At 41.0% G+C, this 24,862-nt stretch overlaps 1 protein-coding gene across 1 annotated transcript in view; it reads right to left on the bottom strand.

Moving 5' to 3' along the window:
• col12a1b (collagen, type XII, alpha 1b) overlaps positions 1 to 24,862 on the bottom strand; it is a 160,396-nt gene that overhangs the window by 122,195 nt on the left and 13,339 nt on the right. Inside the window, exons 8-14 of the mRNA XM_078274565.1 lie at positions 22,626 to 22,799; positions 20,912 to 21,202; positions 19,535 to 20,137; positions 16,471 to 16,752; positions 16,106 to 16,381; positions 3,713 to 3,982; positions 547 to 813 (exon numbers count right to left, since the gene is read on the bottom strand). Coding sequence (XP_078130691.1) covers positions 547 to 813; positions 3,713 to 3,982; positions 16,106 to 16,381; positions 16,471 to 16,752; positions 19,535 to 20,137; positions 20,912 to 21,202; positions 22,626 to 22,799 — 2,163 coding nt within the window. The remainder of the gene's footprint in view (positions 1 to 546; positions 814 to 3,712; positions 3,983 to 16,105; positions 16,382 to 16,470; positions 16,753 to 19,534; positions 20,138 to 20,911; positions 21,203 to 22,625; positions 22,800 to 24,862) is intronic.

The raw sequence follows: 24,862 nt of genomic DNA, 5'->3' as shown, positions 1-24,862 counted from the left end.
TGTTAACATTTCTGTAGAAACAAGTGACAAAATTGTCAAACAAGCCAGTCTTCTCCATTTATTTCCCCAATACTGACATTTAATAGGAGAACGTCCAGGAAGCCAGCTGAGGTAGAAGTCCTTGATTTTCGGGGAATTTAAACACTTAACTTAACCGACAGTCAGATAAAGTCATAGATGATTCGTTGAGCAGTGAGATTAGCATCGCCCAGCTAAATTACTGGACGCAGAGACCAAGAAAATACATTCATGAGTTGTCTGACTCTCGGTGAGTAGGACGGATAGTGGCAGAGCCCAAAAGCCAAAGAAAACTCTTAAACGTTTAATTTCAAAACTAAAAATGAACATTCAGTTTGGCTGGCCAATCACAGGACACATTATGACTCCATAAAAAAGCTGGAAGCACCTAAGCTTCATATTGTTTTTAACTTCATTCTACCAATGATAATGTTTTAAGAATCAACTCAGGTTTAAACGTCTTGGTTTAGATGGACATGTTTCTGCAGTGTACTGTCTGTCAGAGGGTTGAATTATGGACCAACGTACGTGTCGTTCCTACTCCTTGCCTTGCTTTTCCTTCCCCGCGCTTGTAGATGGGGTGAACGATGATGTTGTAAGTGGTCGTGGGCTGCAGCCGCTTCATGACGGTGGAAGTGGTCGTCCCGGGGATCTTGATGGCCACTTCTTTCCCTCCACCAACGGGAATGTGCTTCAACCGGTAGTGGGTCACCTTGCCCGGTGCCGGCGTCCATGTGACTTTCATGGTTCGTTCGGTCTCGTCCGACACGGTCAACTTTTTACCAGCAGCGGAGACTGAAAACAAAAAGTTATTTTTATAAACCGGATTCAGATATTCAAGATTCAGACTAAAATCTGGAAATGGAAATATTGTTATCGTTAGATACTGCCAGTATATTTTGGCAGGGCAGACACAGGATTTGGAAAATATTTCAATGCTTTTTAAACATATTTATATATGTCTATGGCATATAGATATAGATATGGCCAAATGTCTATGGCTGCCCATAGAATTTCATGACTTCTCCGATAAATATTCAAAAACTTCTTTTGTCTAATCCACCTACTTTCAAACATCCAACCACAATATTCCTTTTGCCATCAAAACTCCTTTAAAGCTTTAGTGCGTAACTTTTTGATATTAATGGGCGTCCGTTACATTCAAGCCATTGCCAAATGAGTTGCTACAAAGCTAATTAAGACTATCAGCTCCACACAACTCTCTCTGGATTTCTCAGTATGACTATGTTCAGAAGATTGTGGCGTCTGGCGATTTTCCCACTCAGAAACTGGAGTGAAGATAATGACCTCTTCTGAAGAGTCCATCATGTTTTTTTAATCCTCCGTGTCCTCCTTGGCTACTAGCAGCTGTGGGGAGGAGGGGTGGGGGCACGTGCGCAATCACGGAAGGCTTGTATCATGTGGACGCGCCACAGTTTTGTCATTACTTAGAATTCCTCATGGGGGCGACAGAAACTACACACTATAGCTTTAACAGACTAAACTTTGTCAGTTTTTATGTTCCGTGTGTGCTCGACTATTTTGTGCATGTTTTCTTTTGGGGGCTACTTACAGCCATAAACATTTAGTTATTTTTCATTAAACCCTAAAAGTAATCATCTTTCCCTCTCTATTTTCAGGCCAAGGTTTCCCTTTTATATTCCTTCAGTGATCTTTATGTATTCATAACTGCAGGCATAAATGTTGAGTAATACCATCAGCTTCATGCCAAAACTAATTGCTTATGAATTAGGCTTTCGCCCAGAAGTGATCAATTAGGGAGGAAATGCTAACCACATTTTCCTTTTTCCCCCTGAAACAACCAAAAGCCCTATAAAATGAAATTAACTTATTCCGATGATTCTGCAAGTGATTAGAAAAGAATGTGCAAGGGAATAATATGTATATTTAATGATCCCAAGGAAAGTTTTTCAGACTACTTGATTTTTATTGGCGGAAAAAAAACATGGCATCCAACTTTTCGATGTGTTGATGGATTTGAACAAATCTGTGAAGCCAGAGATGAAATAGTTTTGCTGGGAGAATGCATGAGGAACAATATATATACTGAACACGTGTTAGTTTCTCTACAGGTTTCTTTGTTTTGGGTGGCCTGTTTGTGTGGATTCGGACTGTTGGATTTTGCATGTGCGCGTATATATTGAGGGATGTGTTGACATTTTTAAGAGCTTCCTTGGTCTCTGATGCAAAGTATGCGGCTCACAGTGCGTCACTCATAGGACACACACGTTGAACCAATGTTCCCCTCGGCTGTTATTTCAGAGAGCGTAACACAACAGAATTGACACCATGTTGGTGTTTCACTCACAATAACATGAAAATTTCACAATTTGGAAATGATCTAAAATGAATATCTTAATTCAAATTTGGATTATTTCTATAGACTAGAAAGCAGAAAACGTATGGAGAATGCCAACTGTATGATTATGCACACTCTGAAATCAGTTTTGTTCCTGTGACAAAAGGAAGTGTTGAATCTAATTTGGCTCATATTCTTGTGGCACACACGCACAAACTTCCAATACTTCCCTCTTGGGGATTGAAGAATTGGGTTCATGACCTAACCGCTGACTATTAAATCCCTGCATTGACCCTTCTGCGCTGTACAGATGATCTACAGTAAAAGCAACTTTCAAGCAATAAACTATAACCTCCAAGAGGTTCAGTAGAGCTGCTCTGTCCTGCATCGTTGATTTGAATCACGGAGAAACGTGTGTTAGCTAAAAACTAAGTTTAAGCTAATTGTTATTTTATTCTTGCAAATTTGTTCAATGCTGATTATTGTTGATCTTAACAATCTTGTTTGTCTTTGATTTATATACTTATTTGTATTGTTTTGTATGCATTTATTTTCCTTTATTTGTGACTGTGAAGATCTTTGTAACCCAGGTTTTGAAAAGTGCTACAAAGTACTAAATACTACTTATTACTAGTTAAGTAACTTAACCGATTGATACGATGATATTTTTGTCTCCAGAACGTACTAGTTCTCACTCCCAAGCAAAGGTCAACGTTGACTTATTTTAACTTTATGTAGTTAAAATGTCAACTAAGTTAACTTACTTAAATAACATCACATACTAACGTCATGTAACAAAACTTATTTTAACCAAAATCTTTTCCTAAACCTAACCAATTAGTTTTGTTGCCTGAACCAAACCTTGCCCTGCACGCTGAAAAATGATGCCAAAGGGGTACCCAGAGCGTTCAAAATGGGACATTAAGGGCGCACTCATACTTGGCCCAATTAAACCGTACCCGAGCATGCTTGACCCCAAAGTCCTGTTTGTTTGACTAGTGTGATCGCTCGTACAGTATGCTAATCCGTGCCCCGGCCCGCTTGAAAGAGATGGGGTTGGACTCGTGCATGGTAAACATCAGTGTGATCGCTAAACGTGCCAGGGTCTGGTTCTTACCTTACAGATGAACGGAAATTATAGTCGGCAAGTCCCGCAATGTAATGACGTAAATGTGCTCTGGCCTTGATTGTTTTATTGCAGTGTGAGCGCAGGCCAGCAGGGGGGAGTGGGGAGCGGGGACAATCGTACTCAAGCACGGTTCAAGGCAACTGAGCCAAGTGTGAGTGCACCCTAAGCGACCATATGTGACGAGTTGGGAGTGAGAATATGTCTCCAGAGCCCATTCAGTGATCACAGAGTGTCTGTAGTCTTACCGTCAGTGGTTTCCTGTCCAGTGAGTGGCCTGCTGTCTTTATGATCGTAGGCGGCGACAACGGAAACTTGGTAGAGCGTCTCCGGACTCAGACCATCCAGCACGGTGTTGGTCACATGTCCTGGCACCGTTTTATCTCCAGTCTCCTCCGAGAACAGTGAGTTCCATCGAACCCGGTACATCTTTACGTTGCCAGGCGCCGCCGTCCAGGACGCTGCGAAGCTGGACTCAGTCACGTCGCTGGTGACCAGGTTTGTAGGCGATCCCACCACTGCAACAACAAGCAAAGCTGTGGATTATTATGGGGTTTCTGATGTGTATTGTGAAACACAAAAGCAATCTGTGACTCATAAGATAAGTAGTTAGTGAAACATCTTTCTTTATGTAGAGATTACATTTAATGTTAGATTTTGGACCAAAGCTTTATATCTTTTAAATATACGCACCCTACATTTTGAGCACAATAGTGCCATCAAACGTCCTCCCAGACACACAACAGATGTTTTTTTTTTTTTATATTGTCTAAAGTCAGACTGGCTGGTTGGCTCTTTCCCGTATTTGTCAGTTTTCTTTTGAAATCCATCTTCTCTTTTGAAACAAAAGGAACCGTTTGCTGGCAGATCAGATTATTTTCTGAAATGGAAACGATTAAAAGGCCATCGGGTGGACAGAAGAATTGAAAAATCACCACAGCTATAAAGGGCAGAGACGCCATGCGATATTTTAAGACATTTCTGCTTCATTAGTGAGTGTAGAGCATTGGGAGACATGAGACATGGGAGAGCAAAGACATAAAACATGTCGGGAACCGGATGAACTCAAAGTGCCCAGTGAGCCAACGAGAGGAAGAAATATCTTTATTGTAGTTTATTGGACATCTTTATTTCATCAAATTGCTGCTTCCCTCTGTTGGTAAAGCGTCAGCTGCAAACTTTGATATTCAGTATTTTGCAGACACGTTTAGATTTACACGTTTAACCTTTTAACTAGTGAGCTGTTTGGTGACCTAACGGCTCTCTTGCTTTCTTGTGGGTTTAGGGAACTTTGCCTTTGTTAACGGCCCACCGACTCAAAGGAAAATTTCAGTTTATAACTCGGGTCTTATTCTTGTGGCTTTGACGTCCAGGTTTTACTTCGTCCACTAATTTAACCCTTACTCAAACTCCTATCTAACCCCTTAATTCAACCAAGTGATGGATTGAAAACATTCAATGACATCGTCTTACAAAAATGTGCTCACTCTGAAGCTTGTACTTGTACAGAGATCAAGAACATACACACAAACACAGTATCAACGTGTTTTCAGAGGTTTTTATGACCTCGGCTCAACTTTCTTAGGGACGCAGCGCACAGAAGCAAAAACCCTGTATATGTTTGTTTGAGCAAATCTAATTCCCACAACCGCAACGGCTCATGTTGCTGCAAGCAGACATATGGTCACTTTCCTATACACACAGAGCACAACGCTGGAAATATTTGTGAATGATGGAAAAGGAGAAGGAGGAGGGAGAGTCAATATTAAATTATAATCCGTCTTTAGTTTAGAGAAAGTGACAGCATGAACAGTGGAGGCGCTGGAAAGACTGAGAAGAATCCACAACGTGATAATTACCACAAAATAGCAGATCCAGCTATATAATCAAGAAAGTGAGGATGGAATAAATCACATTCTAGCTTGTGCCAAATGATACACATCTTAAGAGAGAGAGAGGAGGGGGAATGTTCTCCAAATGTTTAAAGTCGGAAAAATTGTTTCTGGTTTGGATTAAAAACAACCAAATTCATTGGGTGGGTGGGTGTGTGTGTGTGTGTGTGTGTGTGTGTGTGTGTGTGTGTGTGTGTGTGTGTGTGTGTGTGTGTGTGTGTGTGTGTGTGTGTGTGTGTGTGTGTGTGTCTGGAAGTTGTTGAGCCATTTTTGTTCCTGCCAACTGATACAGGAAATGTAATTTTAATCATCTTGTTATAGACTGTCATAGAAATCTCTGTTGGCAAATTAGGTTTTAAAACGGTTTGAAAAGCATATCATGACAGAAATACTGGATCAAAGATCCATTTTCAGGAGCTCTTTTCAGCTTTTAGTGCTTATGGTAATATGCAAAATGCTCGACTCAAATCAAGCTTTTAATTTGAAGGTCTCCATTTCATTTGAAGTATTTCTGACTGAGAAAAACACATCAGACTTCCAATCCTTGATGTATTGTACTTTGCTTCATTAATGTACATGTGTTAGTTTATTTCGGTCTTGTTATTTCACGTGCTGCTCGGTCTTCGCCACACAGACGCCACTGCAGTCAACATTAGCAGGGAGCTGGGAGCTCTCCACGGCGGCTGCCAATTTTTATCAGCTTCAAGGAGCACTGTCTCTCAAAGCTGGAAGCTGAGTCGGGAGGCTTTCGAAAATAACAGCCACAGACAGCCGTCAGATGGAATATAGAATATCTGGCGCTCTGCAGACGCAACCTCAAATGCACCCAGACCTATTTTTCCAGTCAGTGATGAGGCAAATGTGAACAAAACCGCAGGAAATATAATGCACTTCTGAAGAGATTTCCTATGATCTGCATGTCTTCCTAATCTATCCATCCATCCATCTATCTATCAACCATCCATTCATCCATCTAGCAGCACAAGGACAGTTAGATAGTTCAGATAAATAAATAACAAAATAAATTCTAAGAGGTATATAAAAAAAAAAAGAAAACTATACAAGAGCACAACTTCTTCAGCACCTGAAGCCCTTCAAGATTGAAGTACAGGTCATAAGCTTTCTTACAAATATTTCTTCTGTTGATCTCTAAGCAGCTGAGTCTCTTTGCTCTCTGACATAAAGCTTCACGGAGGACGCTCAGTCTAGGAATCGCTGCTGCTGAAGCCTCACAGTCACAGTGGAAAGTCTCTTGGCTGATTATTACTTTGTATAAACTTGGCTACCCGACATGTTCCATCTACCATCAGCCGTTCAAAGCACCTTCAAGTGCAGAGAGCGACTGCAGTTTTCGTACGGGTGGCCCAGATGGAGAAAAATATCTCTGCAAGTGTTGTTGGTGCTACTTCACATCAGACGAGAAGTGCGGTCCAGCTCTCAATGAGCAAGGCAGTAATACTGCCAGAGATGGGTGCTCCAGGTTTGCCACCTCATTTATTTCAATGGGACCACGACATTGATCGACGCAAAAAATGCAAGATCATCGGCCTAACAACTTTGCGCAATGCCACAGTGTCATGATAACGCTCCATTTTCAAAAATCCTGTCCCATAATATTATAAATGACTGTGCAGTGTTTATAACATAGAAAAAGTAGGGCTCCCCCCTTTTAGTCATTACTCGACTAATCGATCGTTTTGGTCTTAATCAACTAAAATTGATTTGTCATTTTTTGATGCTTTTTTCATGCTAAATAACTTATTTCCAAGAAACGTATGAGCACATCTCTGGTAAACACAAGATTTAAAGTGGTGCTTGAGCTTGATTCGTTCAGAGAATCGGAGTATTAGTCCACTAAGAATGTCTTTAGTTGAGGACAGCTCTAAGAAGATGTCAAGTTTTTGATTCTTTAGATAAAGTATATTTGTTTTCTTTATTTTAGCTTTCTACCAAAAAAGTACCACAAAATACCTCAGCATTTATGAGCAAAAATTGTATATTGCAGCTTTAAAATGTAATTCAATTTAGATCGATAAGCAGAATTAGAATGACCATCCTTATGAAGTTAAGTTCCCACAAGGGCAGCCCCTGCTGTAAAACAAACGCATTGCTTTGAATAAATGCGTCCCCTTTATGGCATTACATCTGCTCACTCGATTTAACAGAACATTTAACGTCGATTCAAAAAATGCGAAGGAAAAATGTCTGAAGTCTTTCAGCACATACCCACATCGGTGGTTCCCAAACCTTCATTAATCCATAGCACCAAAGGGGAATATTAGTTCACAGCCAGTCTGCTCATGTGTCTTTATCACCTTCATGTGACAATTGAAGAAACTTATGTTTGCTCTTTCATCACGACGTTAAACTGGCAACTGAACTGCGCTGTGTGGCCAGAATCGCCACAGGAAGCCTGGTTGTCGCCTGAATCTGCAGCTTTCAGCCCAAGCTGTAAAGTAAGAGCTCATTATATGTCCAAACTAGGCCTCAACTCCTCACCTGCACCCCCTGGAGCAGGCCTGGAAAGCTAATACAGGTGAAAACTGTAAAAACATAAACAATTGCCTGTCACTTTGACGCGTTAGAACAAGCTGGGGGTTGTAACTGGATCAACCACTGCAATCAAGGAAAAAGAAGTTAACGCAAACTTCAAAGCTTTGGATGACAAAACATGTATGATTGAAAGGTTGATCGTTGTATTTTACAGGTTTCAGTTTAATGAGTCATGAAAAGTATAAAGGACGACACAAAGCTCATGGACATAAAGACAGGAAACAACTAGAAGAGTGCAGACCTCCACCAAGGCAATACCTTATCTCGCTACGTAAACCAAAGTGAGAAATAGTTTGTGTACCTTCCCCGAGATTCAGATCCGCTCCAAATTTGAATGTGTTCTCCCTTGACCCATGCTACACCCTTACACCAAGTTTTATAAAAATCAGGCCAGTAGTTTTTCTGTAAACCTTGCTGACAAACCGAACTGAAAACATAACCCTCTTTGGCGGAGGTAATAATTGTTTCATAAACCTCCTCGTCGTTACAATTTTTACAACTTTTCCTTTCATTCACATTTCTATTTGAGTTTTTTGGCTTCAGGCCCTTGTGGAAGACAAACTGTATAAGTTTAAAAGATGCACTGTCATCACTCTGACAATAAGTGATTCCTGAAATGTTCCCTTTTCTCTCCACAGTTATGGAAGCTTTTCCATCCCACAGCAACATCACACCAAACTGGTCCAACAATCAAGAAGTCCTGGTTAATGTCAATGTTTTGGGGTTTTTCCAAATGAGTGTTAAAAGTGAAGGACTTGGTAAAAAAAAAAAAAATAAAATAAAAGCCAAAAGCAGCTGCAGAGCCTTGTGGACAGGTTTACGCCAAAAAACTGAGCGAGATGTGCCGCATTCATAATGTCATTGTAGTTTAGCCGGGGATCAACGTGCCATAGTTTGAACAAATTAGGAAAGAATGAAAACAAAGTCTCTCTGTAGTATTTATACAGTAGTTTGGGCAACGACCTGGAGTGGCTTTGATATATCACAAAAAGCATCATAACCTGCTGATTGTTGGCATGTGGGAGAGTTTTCCATTTTAGCTCCCATTCAGTCTTAAACACAAATCTCTTGTGCACAAAACCAGGCCCCGGCGATGCTTTATATGAGGTCTTACTGTACAATAAGAGTTTTTACAATAAGAAAGAGTGAGCTCATTGGGTTTAATGTGGGTACAGTATCAGTGCAGTTTTCCACTGCACATCTGAGCAGGTTTAGCTTTGCATGTGAGAGGAAACAAAGGTAATGAGGAGCCTCGTGCCAGCTGCCTCTGATGTGGGCCAACACCACGGATGTCTGGGGACCTTACCAACACACTTCAGAACTAGACCGTGAATGCAACAAGGCAGAACAAACGCACCATGCTGTGCCAGTATGGCCCAGACATCCTGAAGCTTTGGAAAGACAGAAAGAAAAGAAACAGTGGAGGTTGTATTGATTGCATGGCACTGCGACCATGTAGGCATCTGGAGGCTGTGGACAAGACTATCAAATTCCAGGCAAGCCCTCACAAGGTGGAAGGAAAGAAAGACAGACAGCAACACGGAGAAAGAAAGAAAGAAAGAAAGACAGAGAAAACGACAGGAAGAGGCAACGAAAGACGGAGAGAGGGAAAGGCAAAGAGAGAGACAGAGAATTAAAGAAAACAGAATTAAAAAGAAATGGGATAGGCAGATAGAAAAGACAAAGACAGAAGGTGAGACACATGGAGACGGAGACATAAACAGAAAGACAGACAGGAATGAGTCAGTCTTCCCTGCTCCTCCTAACCTTCCAACCGTGCTCTCAGCTGGGTTACATTCCTGTCGGGTCTTGCCCTTTCTCATCTTTCCCTCTCAGCCTGTGTCCACTGTTACTGTTACTAGCTTCACTAACTTCCACTGTGTGAGATGCACAGGTGAGCAAACACTGATAACTAACCACACCCATCAAGTTCAGGTCCAACATGATGGCCTCGGCACTAGGGCTGCATACTCTTGGTCAATTAGTCAACTAATATCGTTCGTTTTGGTCCTAGTCGCCTAAGATTTCTTTAGTCCATTAGTCATTTTTTTACACTTTTTCATGCTGAATGACTTATTTCCAAGAAACGTACAAGCACATCTCTGGTAAACACAAGATTTAAAGTGGGGCTTTTGCTTGATTCTTTGCGGAGAACGTCAGTTTTACAGATCTGTCGAAAGTCAACTAATCGATGAGTCGACAAAATCATGAATATTAGTCGACTAAGGATGTCTTTAGTCGATGACAGCACTAATCTGCTTTGATGCTGGTGGTTCATCCGTTTCTTCTATAAACTCTTTTTTAAAGCCATTTTTTTTTTTTGGCCATTTTGCCTTTAATGAATAGCGACAGTTGAAATACAGATGGGAAAGAGAGCGGAGTATGACACGCAACAAAAGGTTCCCCGTTGACTCTTTTAAGCATCAGTAGCCACAAGAGTCAGTGTACATGAATTATGTCATCTTGTCTGCAAGGGTCTGCATGAACTCTGCCCAAAATACTTTTGCTGTGGTCAGGGATATAGGGATGTATGCTGACACATAGTTTAAACAGAACCACATACGTGTCCGTGGAATATATTCCGCCATTCAGACTCACTGTGCAACATTAATCAAACCAGAAAACACCTGACAGCTAACCCACTAATTACACAGATCTATAAATGTTATTTTGTTAAAAGCAAATTAATACCTGGATCCTTTGGGACCTTTATTGCACGTCATTCTCTCTCTCCCTCTCTCTCCCTCTCTCTCCCTCTCTCCCTCTCTCTCCCTCTCTCTCCCTCTCTCTCCTCTCTCTCCTCTCTCTCCTTCTCTCTCTCCCTCCCTCCCTCTCTCTCTCCCTCTCTCTCATTGCACGTCATTCTCTCTCTCTCTCTCTCTCTCTCTCTCTCTCTCTCTCCCTCCCTCCCTCTCTCTCCCCACATTTCCTGCCATTCTGCAAGCTACTAGCAATAAGAGTAAAGAAATTCTTAGTCGCCTAATTTTGTTGACTAATCGATTAGTTGATTTAAGTTTTTACAGATCTGTAAAACTGAGTTTCTCCACAAAAGCACCACTTTAAATCTCGTGTTTACCAGAGATGTGATCAGAAGTTTCTCTGTATAGAGAAAGTCATAAGCATATAAGTCATTAAGCATGGAAATAGGATAAAAAAAATACTAATGGACTACAGACCAAAATGGCCGATTAGTTGACTAATCGACTCAGACGGGGCAGTCCAGCAGCCTAGTAAATATAAACCAAAAACGTACAGTGTCTAAGAATAAAAAGTGGTAAAGACCCAGGTGGTAAAGAATGAGATGTCCTTTTCACTACAACACTGTAACATCGTCAAACTGGATGTCGTCCTTCTCTTCTCCATCTCACCACTTCTCTTGTTCTGACTGTTTATTATTACTCTCCAGGAAAAATAAGCCTGACTCCTGAAGCCTCTCTGGGTATTGAAAGCGGGATCACTTCTGGAGCAAAAAGAGAGCCATGTTTAAACACGGACTTGTATCAAATGTTTGTTTTAAGAGCCCTTTGACGATTTGGTCACCTTCCAGGATTTCGTCAACAGCAATTACAGTGAAAAACCTCAAGCATTAGCTGTGGTTGTTGAGCCACAAAGTCATAATAAAAATAGAGTAATCCCTTAATCTGGGAGGATCAGCGGGCCACAACTGGGTGCCAGAAATTTAGCAGTGAAGAAAGATATTAAGATATCTTGATATGTGTGTTTAGTTTAGTTCATTTTACGTTAAAAAATACAGTCGATCATCAAATGGACACATTTCAGAACACATACTTGCACTTTAAGGGGAGCTGTATCTTAATTTAGAAAAAGGACATTTTCATTTCTTTAAACCTTAATTAGGGCCCGAGCACCGACAGTGGCAAAGGCCCTATTGAAACTGAAGGAATTCTTCTTTCTTTCTTCCGGTAAATTAATTGCCTTTTTGAGGGGCTTAACATACTCAAAAACTCACCAAAATTGGCGGTCGCATCAAGCCTGGTGAAAATGTATGTATTTTAAGGGTTTCGGGAATAGGCGCAAAAAGATGGCTTGCTAGCACGCTCTACAAAATAAAAAAAATTGAACGTTCGAAATTAGTGCGATTTTGGCCATTTCCACATGTCCTACTTTAACAAACTCCTCCTAGAGATTTCATCCAATCGACTTCAAATTTGGTCTGTGCCATCTTAAGACGTTAAAGATGAAAAGTTATTAAAAGAATTGCAATAGCGCAAAAAAATTGCAAGTTATAGAGGACCAACTTCCGGTAGGGGGCCATCAAAACAGGAAGTGGGTATAACTTGAGTGTACATTGACCAATTAACTTGAAACTTTTCAGGATTCATAAGAGTCCAACCCTGACGACATCTACAGGCAGATATTGACTTAAAGTCATAGTGCCCCCTAGTGGCAACAGGAAGTAGGCCTAAAAGTCAAGGTGCTATACCTTAACGATCTCCTAGAGATTTTATCCGATCGACTTCAAATTCGTTTTGTGTCATCTCATGACCTTTACGATGAAAAGTTATTAAAAGCTTGAGTTTTCGTCAAACGGTGTGGGCGTTGCGGCCATTTTGAGCATTTATCGATGAACGAAGAAGTTGTTGTAACTTTAGTGTACACTGTCCAATTTGGCCGAAATTTCTCACAATTGACGAGGGTCCACGCCTGAGGACATTTATAAGCAAAAATTGACTTTTGGTCATAGCGCGCCCTGCCGGCAACAGGAAATCAGCCTTATATGACAAACATCATCCGATTTACATAATATACATATGCCAATCTCCGGTATTCTGGTAGTTTAATCCAGGCATAAGGAGCCTGCTTATCCACGTTTGGTCTGTGGATCAGTAGTCTATATCCTCGACGAAATTCCGCCGGATGCATGTATTTTCGCCGATGTCCATTACCTTCCTCTTTCTTTGTGTTTGAATTCTAAACTCCAGTGGATTTGTGAGGACTATGGTTAACTGCTCCTCAGATCTCTGCAGGGTAAATCTAGACAGCTAGCTAGACTATCTGTCCAACCGGAGTTTTTTCTGTGGAGCTTAGAGCCGCCCATGATGATTGTGATTGGTTTAAAGACCCTCCGCTCCGCAGTGTGTGGATGGTCTGGCAAAGCGAGACTAGGAGATCACTAACGATCCATGCTAGTATTGCAGGAGAAGTTTTTTTTTTTTTTTTTTTGGCGCATTTTTAGGCCTTTATTTTCATAGGACAGATGAAGACATGAAAGGGGAGAGAGAGGAGGGAATGACATGCAGCAAAGGGCGCCTAGGAGTAAACCTCTATATACGTGCACCTGCGCCACCAACTGAGCCAACCCGGCCACACAACAGGAGAAGTTTTTAATTCTTTGTGCAAATATATTTTTGCTAATGAAAAACAGACATATGATAATTATTTAGTCACATCATTATTATTATTATTGTAAGTCACATAAAGTACTCAAATTCATTCCTATATATAAACGCCAACAAAGGTTACAGAAAGCAGCTATTTATCCTTTTGTCTTTGATCATCTTTTCCATGTGATCTTATCATTTCACTCTTGTTTTTACTGTTGTTAATGTGTGTCTGTATATTGTATTGTTGTTAAACTCTATCTGTTTTTGTTTGTTTTTATTCCGTAAAGCACTTTGAATTAGCCTGGCATATGAATTGTGCTATATAAATTGCCTTGCCTTGACTTGCCTTGCCTTGCCTGCTGTTGTTTGTACTGGGCAGCTACCAGGATTAGAATTTAGTGTAAGTAGGGCATGTTCACACAATTCTCCTTTGAAAGATTAACTGTTAAAATAAGGAGGTGACTCATGTGCCCTGGTGTTAACATCTACTGCTGAGTGTTACTGTGAAATGGTTTATTCATCTGCCTGAGTGTTTTTTCCTACTGAGTGATGAAAATGTCATGGATTTTTCTGTTTTCCTAAATAGTCAGACAATAAAAAAGAAGAGTAAAGTTATTCCCAGTGGCTTATGTAACCAAGTATTACTGTACTGGTCCGAACATAAAGTGGGGACGTCTTATAATTGGGGTCTAGACTTTCAGCTGTTCAAGTCGCAGAACGTAAGGGACTTGAACAGGGACGTTTTCAACAGCCAATAGAGAAGTCAGCTATAAACTATAGAAATTAAATGATCACAATCTGTTTTATTTTTATGTTACAAACAGCTGGTCGAAAAAGCAGAGTTTTAGACGGAGCCTCAACGAGTGCCCGAAAGCACAGTAACGTTATACGGTGGAGCGAGATAGAGAGAGACTGAAGAGAGGGAGCGCCCAGCAGAGTTAGAACAAAGCCGTGACTCGGAGAAATAAAACGTGTTTTCGCAAATTCATCACTACAAGTGTACTGCAGCAAGCATCTCATTATCACTAACGTTATCCACGTTCATACATAGACGAAACAAATCATATATCCAGCTACAAAAAGCCTGGAAGTCGGAAGTTTGAACGGAAGTACAACAAGGCGTTGTCATGGAGAGATTGACAGGAGAGTGTGTGATTACGTGACAGAAAAACGTAATGATGGGATGCCCATTGCCAGAGCAGCCATTCAGCTGAAGGCCTTGGAAATATTTAATAATATTTTATTTAGAAGATGTTAAAAACAACAGCCTACCTTGTTTTATTCAATGTGTTTTTATTACAATTATTTTGACAAATAAAATGATTTTCTTTACGAAAACAATATTTGGCTTTTATAAAGTATTTTTCCAAAAATGAGTCTTGAAAAAGCACATACCAATACGGTATGTGCTTTTGTCCCAACACAGGACTTGGTGGAAAAGACTGCAAGCAAAGAAGGGCAATTCATGCAAAACCTCAAGGAACTGCATCAAGTCATAGTTTTGAGATAAAGTCATGGCACGGTAAACATCGTAATGGGAACAATATTGTAAGCCATACAGGGGGAGGAAAAAGACAAATCCATCTCAGAGCCAGCTGGGTGTTTCATGTCAAAGAGGTGCAAGCTGGGATTAATCATGCCTCTTATGCTTAAAAAAATGTTCACCTCAAGCAGCTGTTAGAATCAGGAAGTGAACAGTACACTCAGACACGGTGAGAAATGCTGTTGCCATGGTAGACAGCAATACAATTTTTTTTTAATTTCCAGCAACTTGTCTCAAGGTCTCAATCATTTTAAATGCCTTCCGAAGTTACGTACTACCTCCCTAACAACTTTCTCCATGACATAATCTCTCTTCAAGAATCTACGAAAGATCACGAAAGTTTACCGTCCCTGTCCAGAGTTAGAGCCTTGTTAACCCAGGGGGAAAATCTCCGCCACTTTCCTTCTCCATTGTTTATCATCACTGAGTTCATCTTGGCTCACTTCTATTTCCCAGCTTTCTGTGCTTCTGTCTGTTTTTCATTCCTTTCCCTGTAAGGCGGGACAGATCTGGATGGGTGGCAGGTTGTACTAACACTGCAGGGCTGACTTTCCACCGGGGTCAAAAATGTGTGGACTCCCGGCACTCCCAGGAAATTTTGGAATGAAAGCAAACGCCAAATGACAGAGGATGACTTTTAAAATAAAATTTAAAAAACGTGGACAAATAAAGTCACTGAGGATGTCAGAGCAAAGTCTGAACTTATTTCCCCTGTGGTCTTTAAATGAGTTAGTTGAGTTTAAATAGTTTTTACTGTCCCGTAGCAAAGAGAATGATCATAAGACATCTGCAGGCACCTGTTTCGGATCAGAACCAGTGACTCAGCCGTTACTTCTGAAGCTACTCAGATTCCTGGACTTCAGAGCTCAACTTCTGGCCCAAAATTAAAAGATATGTTACGCTATTCAAGTCTCCTTGAAAGACAAAAGACCAAAATAATAATACGCAATTCAAAATGGCTGTTTTTTTTATTTAGCATGAATATATTTTGAGTGTCAGCACTACATTTCTCATCTTTCATCAAGCTATGGTTGATGCAAACAGGTGGTGTAATGTTGCCATGACTATGACAATATTGCCGTTATTGCATAACACTGCTCCTGAGACCTGCTTTTCCCCCCTAACATTGTTTATATTTTGATTCATCTGCACCATGTAAAGTCGTGCTGTTATACAGTAGCTACTAGCAGCTGCTGTTTGCCTTGTTACCATGGAGGTACAAACAACAGTCACCTGGATTACATTTGATACTGTAGAAAAAGTTTAAATATTGCTCTTTTCTAATTTGTAACAGTCATAACTTGTTACCTTCTTTGGTGGTGCCATCCGTCTGCAGCGGCACTCCGGAGCCGGAGGGGTATTCAGGAGTGACGGTGACGCGGTAGGTGGTTTTCGGCTGTAGCTCCTGCAGCACGATGGTCGTCTCGGCGCTGACCGTGGTCGTCTCTAGCCTGGAGCTCTCGTCCCCTGCAGGTTCGTAGGTCAATTTGTAGCGAGTGACGTCTCCGGGAGCTGGCTGCCATGATACTCTGAAGCTGTCTGTGGTCTCTTCAGACACTCTTAGGTTCTGCACAGAGCCTAGTTCTGCAACAAATGTGAATAAGTTAGTTAGCGTCACTGCTCCAATTTACCAGCTCCAAAAATAAAAAGGTAAATGTCTTGAGTCAACATACCTTCTAAAGTGGTCTCAGAGCCGGTCTCGGGCAAGCTGTCCCAGTTCTCGTACTGAGCAACAACTTTGACTTCATAGCGAGTGTTTGGAGTCAGGTGGGGGAGGAGGGTGGTGAGTGTGTCCCCGGGCAAAGACATGGACACATAATGCCCGCCTTCATCATCTGCCGGCTTGAACTGAACCAAGTAGGACTCAACGTTGGCGGTGGGGTCGATCTCCCAGCTGGCCCTGAAGCTTCTGGGGCCGACCTCTGAGAAGGAAAGGGCCCTCGGTTGGATCAGTTCTGGTGACAAAATGGAAGGAAACAAAGTTAACGGACACACTGACATGTGGAAACTTGGGGAGAATTATTTGAATCTAAATCACCAAGGATGATGCTAACTGAGCTGAGCCTTTCTCTTGGTTAAAAGTGGGTTTGCACTTTGGTAAAAAAAAAACGAGAACTGGTAGTTCCGTACCAAGTCAGTGCCAAAATTCAAAAAAACGTGACAGTACTCGTTTTTCTACAGTACCGAGGGATGCAATTCTTCCGGACCTGACGGCTGCAGTTAATAACTACAAGTGTTCTAGTCTGCCGCTAAATGCTGGAGAAGAAGAAAGCCAACCTGCACAGAAAACCGTACATGTTGATCACTGAAGCCTTGACCCGACCGCAGTCGGCCTCTGGCTTTACCGTAACATTACATCTACAGCAAAGGCTTTCGCTCCAAAACAGAAAGTAAATCTGTTTCTCTCTGCCGTTGCCTGTCACAGCCTAAAGTTGGCAACGATAGCTACTGAAATTAGCTAACTCTAGCGCTTGTTTTGGCGGACCTTTATAACGTCAGTTCAGTTAATTTTAACCAGCCCGGTTCTATGTGAAAAACAACAACAACGGCAGAGAGAGACACTCTCTCTGCCGTTGTTGTAACTAAACATGCTTGCTGTCTGGGAGTTCAGGGTCAACTCATGGAAGACGGTACCGTACACTAGCTGTGTGCTGATGTCAGGCTTCAGAGCAGCTGGCTGTGGGTTCAGAAGACTGACGTTATCTCCAGATGACATGTAATTCATGCTCTCCTTGCCCCTTCCACTTAAACCCCCAAGTGTTATCCTTCTTATTCTTAAATACACGTTACAAAGGAAGACATGATGGGACTTATTGTTTTGTTTTTTGTCGTGGTTTCAAATTGGATATCAACAAACATGAAATTTCACTGGTATTGGTATCGATGATTAACACACCGTGGTATGGACTTTGGTATCAAGTCTTGTGTACTTTTGGTGGTATCGGTACCGACTACTAGATTTTTGGTATCCTGACATCCCTACATCAAACAAAGAAAACAAATGAAGGAATCCAGACAGTAGGCGGGCTGACCTACATGCCATTTAATAAAGATGTACACTGTACAACCCATCTGACAGCTCCATCATTAAAACAACACAAGGAGGGCGGCTGTGAAACTCCCCACTGTGCGAGCTCTTTGAGCAAATATGTTGGATGGAAGCAGTGACTGCGCTGCTCACTCAGCCTCCTGCACACTTCTGTTGACATAAAGTCATTATTATATAAGAATTATATAATCGGCAATCAAAGCTGGTGTGAGTCATATTCTAAGTTGGCAGACCTGAAAGCTCCTTTTGGCAAAATAAGAGCGTGATTAATAGCCTAAGTGGGTGAAAACAGTATTTACGAGTAATTTTTCTTGCTTGTTTAAACTTGATTAAGAGATGTTCGGGGATGGCTAATGATTTCAGTAAAAAGAAAGAATGCATTTCGAAGTCAAGTTGTGTTTACGGATACGTGACAGACAACACACCAGGCAGTCATCTGGTGATTCAACTGAGTTTGAACAAATGAAAAGAAATCTCTGCAACCACTATTTGACCCAGTTTTAATATTTCCACATGCAGGAACTCTCTCTGGCCTTGAAAGATGAAAAGGTGGACATGTGTTTAACACATTGAGGCGAAGAAAGGGTTCGGTTGAAAAAAGCCACACTTGGAAAAGCGACATCAAAGTAATTGTGTGCATGTGGACGGCTGTCGGTACTTCTCTGTATTCTCCTCCACAGTGGAGACTGACTGATACAGTGATTAATTGTTAAAATGTTGATTTGATCACTACAAATGTTCTAAATCATGATAGTTGACTGGTAGGTCTAACTAAACATGTACTTAAAAAGAAATTATTTCAAATGAACTTGCATAGACTGATGAAAAGCATTCATCATTGTCCATAGTATATACACACACACACACACACACACACACACACACACACCCACACACAGTATCAACATGTTTTGAAATTATGTAATAAATGAATGTTAGCTCACAAATTTGGTGAACGCTTCAACAACAAACAAACAAACTGACAGCTTGGTGCTCCATGGTTGGTACATTTTTGGTCATGCTAAGCTAGTTTGGACCACTGATTAGACTAGAAGGGCACTCGGAGAGCGCAGACCTCGGCCAAGGCCACGACCATGACCTATCTCGTGAATGTTAACGAAAGTGAAAAATAATTTGTGCATCCGCCCCAGGATTTGATTCTGCTCCAAAATTCAATGGGTTCTTCCTTGGCCTATGCTACTCCCTTCCACTGAATTTCATGAAAATCAAGCCAGTAGTTTTCCCATAATCTTACTGACAACAGAACCAACAAACAAACAAACAAATAACCAAACTAAAACATAGCCTCCTTCGTGGAGGTAACAAAGCTGACAAATGTAAGTATAAGCACGCAATTTAGCAAAGTTTTTTCCACTACTGGACAATGGATAAACACAGGTGAAACATATCCTAATCTTCCTACAAACAATTGATTATACTGTCTGACTGCAGAGTCACAACTGCCTCATTCAGTGTGACAAATTAAATTTTTTGCCTACCTATTTCAGCCTTATTTGCTTAAAATAATGGCTGATTTTGCTTTCATCATGATTTGGTTTATTTTCTGATAACATGACAAGAATTAAACCCGAACATGACACAACAAATGAGGAATCAAATAAAAGGAAAAAAAGACTTGAATAAAGCACACTGTCATCAGCATAGAGGGATAAAGAAACATTACTTACGTCTCTGGTGGATGTTGCGAAGCTCTTGCTCAATCCTCAGGCAGATGGACTGCGTGAGTTCTTTGGAAATTCTCTGGAAGGCATCAAAGTCCTCTACAGTGTACACATGGGTCTCTGCAGGCGTATTGGCGATGGCCTCCAGCTCAGATCGTACAGCGTCCTTTACGCCCACCGCGAAGATCTCCACATCAGCATTCCTCAGCTTGGTGGCTGGCTCGTGGAAGGCGTCGGATGACTTCCCGTCAGTGATGAGGATGGTGACGCGGGGAACATTGGGTCGCGCCCCTTTGGAGGCCTGGAAGATCTTCTCTCTCACGTAGCTCATGGCCCTGCCGGTGTTGGTGGAGCCGCCGCGGTATGGGAAAGTCCTCACAGCCTTGACCACGGCGCTCAGGTCGTGGTGAGTGTTCAGGTAGAACTCTGTGTGGGGGTCCCTGCTGTACTGGACCAAGCTGATCCGGACCTTATCTCGCCCGATGTCAAAGGTGTTCACCAGCACCTCCAGGAAAGCTCTGACTTTAGCAAAGTTAGCCAGGCCGATGCTGTAGGAACCGTCAACCAGGAGGACGACATCGGCTTGAACGTCCACGCGAAGAGAACACTCTAGATTTGAAAAACACACAAAGCACAATACAAAGTTTTAATTGACTAACTTCAACGATAGCACATTGAAATATATCTTAGGGTGTTTACTTATACTGTATTCTGAGACTTTTCATCCTCAGTTTCTTTCCTTATTAAGACTTGGTGTAAATGGTATTTACAAGTTGGAGCTGGTCATTTTGTTAACTCTCATATGACAGAAGCAGCATCAGGTTCGACTGGTGGAGGTTTGTGGTGCTGATGATAAGGGATTGAGTTTTAAGTATGGAGCTAAAGCTGGGAAGAGTTAGCAAAAAGACTGTTAGCAGAGAAAACAGCTAGCCTGACTCTGTACGAAGTTCAAAAATAACACTCCTAAACCTAAGTATCACACAGTATGCATCTTGTTTTTAATCCGTAAACAAAAAGAGATGTATAAACAACGACTCGTGGATTTAGAGGAAGCTATGGAACTAAGCTAATCGCCTTTTGGCCTAAACGTGAGAATAAAAAAAGGGACATTTTTGTGCCAGAGATTTTTGAGCAATCTCCGACACAAGAATTTCATTCGGGATTACTAAAATTCTATCTTATTTTACCTTATCTTAATAAGCATTTTTGTAAAGTGACCTGCTGCCTCATCCATTCAATCAGAGGATCTTCTGCATTATTGATACATTTACAGACATGTTATTGAAGACTTGTTGTGTCTGAAGTAATGGAAGAACCTTCATTGTATTACACATTTACTAGAAGCCAAAATTGACTAGTTGGGAATCATTATTTTGCACTCACCCAGTGAAACTTTAACTGGCTGCGTCTTCTGCATGACCGTGACGGGTTCGCTAGGCGTCAGGCCCTTCAGGGCAAACAGACTGATCTGGTACTCTGTGTCTGGAGAAAGGTCTCTGACAATCACCGAGGTCTGGGTCGGGCCCACATACAGCTCCTGCCGCTTGGCGCCAGCCATCATAGGGATCATCTGCACCTTGTATGCGGAAACCTCTCCGATAGAGGCACCCCAGGTCAACTGCACGGACTTTGAGGCCACCTCCAGGACTTGGAGGTTAGAGGCTGGCTCAACGGCTGCAAAAATCAGAGTCAGAATCAGAGTTATCTGAATCTTATTGTGCATTTGTGTCCTTATTTTGGTTTTCAGAAAATATATTCAAAAAGGTGATAATCAGATAAAATAATGAATGATATAATTACATTAAAGGAGAATTCCGATCAATTTCAACACGTAGCTATGTTGTTTGTTGTCACGTAGTGCTGTCAGTAGCAAGAAAAACTAAAATAATTGGTGTTGCCTACAACGAGTTATCCTCTTGCTAGATTTCTCACCCAGGCGGCTGAAACAGAGCAGGTTTTAAACGTGCTTTTAGCCTCTTAACATGTTCGAGGTGTCATTACAAGTGCCTACCCATGTAAACTGATTCCTTCCGAGTGAACACAGTGAATATGGCTGCAGTAGATGTGAAAGAAATGCATAAAAGTTGTGCTAATTGATACCTCTGTTTAGTTCCGGTGTTCCGGTAGTGAGACGGCGAGACGAGTGCTTAGGGACCGTCTACAAACTACAACACCGTTGTAGCGATACAAAAATATTTTCAAAAATAGTCATATGCTTATTTTTTTAAAGTAAGTGCTGTAGTACAACTAGCAGGAGACAAGTGAGGTAAGTTTGGAGACACTACCTTATTTAATCATTAAATTAATAAATATTTTTGTTGTATCTCTTTTCGCTGTTGTAGTTTGTAGACGGTCCCTAAGCACTCGTCTTACTGCCGTCTCAACACCGGAACTAAACAGAGGTATGTGCACTGGCTGAATTAGCATCACTTGTATGCATTTCTTTCAAATCTACTGCAGCCATATTCACTGTGTTCACTCGGAAGGAATCACTTCATATGGCAAGGCACTTGTAATGACATCTCGAACATGTTAAGAGGCTAAAAGCATGTTTAAAACCTGCCCTGTTTCAGCCACCTAGGTGCGAAAGCTAGCAGTAGCATAACTTGGTGTAGGCAACACCGATTATTTTCGTTTTTCTCGCTACTGACAGCACTACATGACAACAAACAACATAGTTACGTGTTGAAATCGACCTGAATTCTCCTTTAAATATCAATACAAAAGGAATATTTAGATATTTTGGAAACATGCTTATTTGTTTTCTTACTGGGAGTTGCATGAGACAATTGATACCACTGTAAAATCTGTTAAATATGAAGCTACAGCCAGTAGATGGTTACCGTAGCTTAGCATAAAGACTGTAAACAGCTGCTAGCTGAAGCTTCAAATTAGGACAGATATGAGAATAGTATCGATCTTCTTATTTAACAGAGCGAATAAGGGCATTTCCCAAAATGTTACTACTGCTTTAAGACAATGTGCAAAAGGGACAATAGAAGGCAGAAGATGAAAACCTTGTTTAAGACAGATGTGATACTCATTCATTCATTTAGTTACCCAGAAAATGTTTTTTTTTTTTGTTATCACATCTTACCTTCTTCTCCGCTGACGAGTGAGCTGAGTTGATCCTCGACGCCAGCGCACACCTGAGTGATGAGCTCCTTCTGCACATTTTTGATCAAGTCAAAGTTGGCGACATTATAGATGTGACTTCTGTAAGGCGTGGAGGCCATCCGCTTCATCTCCTTTTCATCTGCCTGTTGGATACCTAAAACGGACAAAGACAAACAAAAAAATCAAAGTTGTGGTAAATGCACAGTATATGGTAATTTAACGGGTAAATTATCCGATTGAACCCATTGTGATTGTCCCTGCCTGCTTAATGTAGGGACATTCACTCGTTTCTGAGCTAAGAGGCAACTCCCGAAAAATTCATCGCAGGGATTGTAAAGTCACTGGCATCGTGTTAAGGGTTACGGTGTCAAAGGTAAAGGGTGTGATTGCTCCAGTTCTGTACTGTATGTAATGAGCAATCTATAAAGATGTATAAAACATATATGAAGCATAGTAAACGTTCTCCAGCTGAATTCACAACCCAATCGAAAGCCTTCATTTTTTATTTTTTTATTCCGCTCCCACTGGAAAGTCTGACAGCATGGCAGTAAATATGAGTTTTACAATCCTATATATTTTTTGTAACACTTGGACACTATTAGTAAAGCTGTGAGCCTTTACAGAATGTAGTTTATTCAAAGTCCGACTTAGTCAAATATCAATGTGAACATGTGGTGATTCGACCCGACCCCGGATAAGCGGATGAAGATGGATGGATGGACATTCTGATCGACACAAGGGGAACGTAACAAGGTGCTTGTACACCAATACTGAACATCAGTGTCTTTACTTTGTTATATTCAATTTTTTTGAGACTTTCTACTTCTCCACAACATTTTACTCTAAGTGAACCTTGAGCATAATATAACATACTTTTCTGTCTTCTTTCCTTTATTTATATTTTCTTTGCTTCTTTTCCCCCTGATTTTTCGTTCATTCATTGGTTATTTCCCTCTTTTCTTCTCCCTTCCTTCCTTCCTTCCTGTCCTGCTTACCTTTTTTTCCTTTATCACATATCTGACTAATCTCCACTCTACACAGTAGTGTACTTTACTGTGGACACTGTGGATAAGTCTGACTGCAGTACTTTACACTGTGCTTTTAAAACCTTTTGGATTTCAGCATTTCTTTTTCATGTTATGTTTTTTTTCCCCGTTTATGATATCAAACGAAAAAAATGTTAATACACGCACACGGTAATGTTTTAATGTCGGACACTGAATGCCTGTTTCTGTTTGTGGACTGCGTAGTTACTAGGGAAAACAATGTAAATAAGTTGAGGACTTTATTGTTTATCCCTGATGAAGTCGCAGTTTTATAAATATATCAGAATGTTGTTTGTGCAAAGAAAGAAATGTATCACGTTCTCGGACATATTGACATGAAATATTTTTCTCACACCTAGCACAATGTTCCTTTAAAGCTTTAGTGTGTAACTTTCTGATATTAATAAACATCTGTTACATTCAAGCCATTGCCAAATGAGTTGCTACAAAGCTAATTAAGACTATCAGCTCCACACAACTCTCTCTGGAGTTTCTCAGTATGACTATGTTCAGAAGATTGTGGCGTCCGGTGACTTTCCCGCGCAGAAACTCAAGTGAAGATAATGACCTCTTCTGAAGAGTCCATCATGTTTTTTTAATCTTCCGTGTCCTCCTTGGCTACTAGCAACTGTGTGGAGGAGGGTTGGGGGGTGCGTGATCACGGAAGGCTTGTATCATGTGGACACGCCAACAGTTTTGTTGTCATTACTTAGAATTCCTCATGGGGGCGACAGAAACTACGCACTATAGCTTTAACATATCACAATGCAAATGTCCGTGACTGTAATCAAAATAAGAAAACCCCAACACCCTCAACCTTTTGAAATGAATAACAAGTAACTCCAGAAACTTGATGACCAGGCTGATTATGAGGTCTGTTTGTTAATTTTTTAGCAGAAGTGAACATTTACAGTGTCACTCCTGCATGTTACCAGCTTCTCCTGCAAGCACTGAGAGTATATTTTATGTTTCACTCAGCAGTTATCCATCAGTGACCTGTTTTCACAGACCATAGAAGATTATGTGTTTTTATTATTTAATCACCAGCCCTCTTTAACACCATAGCAACAGCCCACTTCTGTTCCTCCAGCCGACGTTTGTGGAAAGTCTGACAGCGAAGCCTGTGCTTAAACATACATAAAACTTGCTATCACTCGCTTGTAATTTTTTT

Source organism: Sander vitreus, chromosome 18 (genome assembly GCF_031162955.1).
Source record: "Sander vitreus isolate 19-12246 chromosome 18, sanVit1, whole genome shotgun sequence".
Classification (NCBI taxonomy): domain Eukaryota; kingdom Metazoa; phylum Chordata; class Actinopteri; order Perciformes; family Percidae; genus Sander; species Sander vitreus.
The sequence above is the reverse complement of the archived record's forward strand: the minus strand, read 5'-3'. Positions and strand labels throughout refer to the sequence as shown.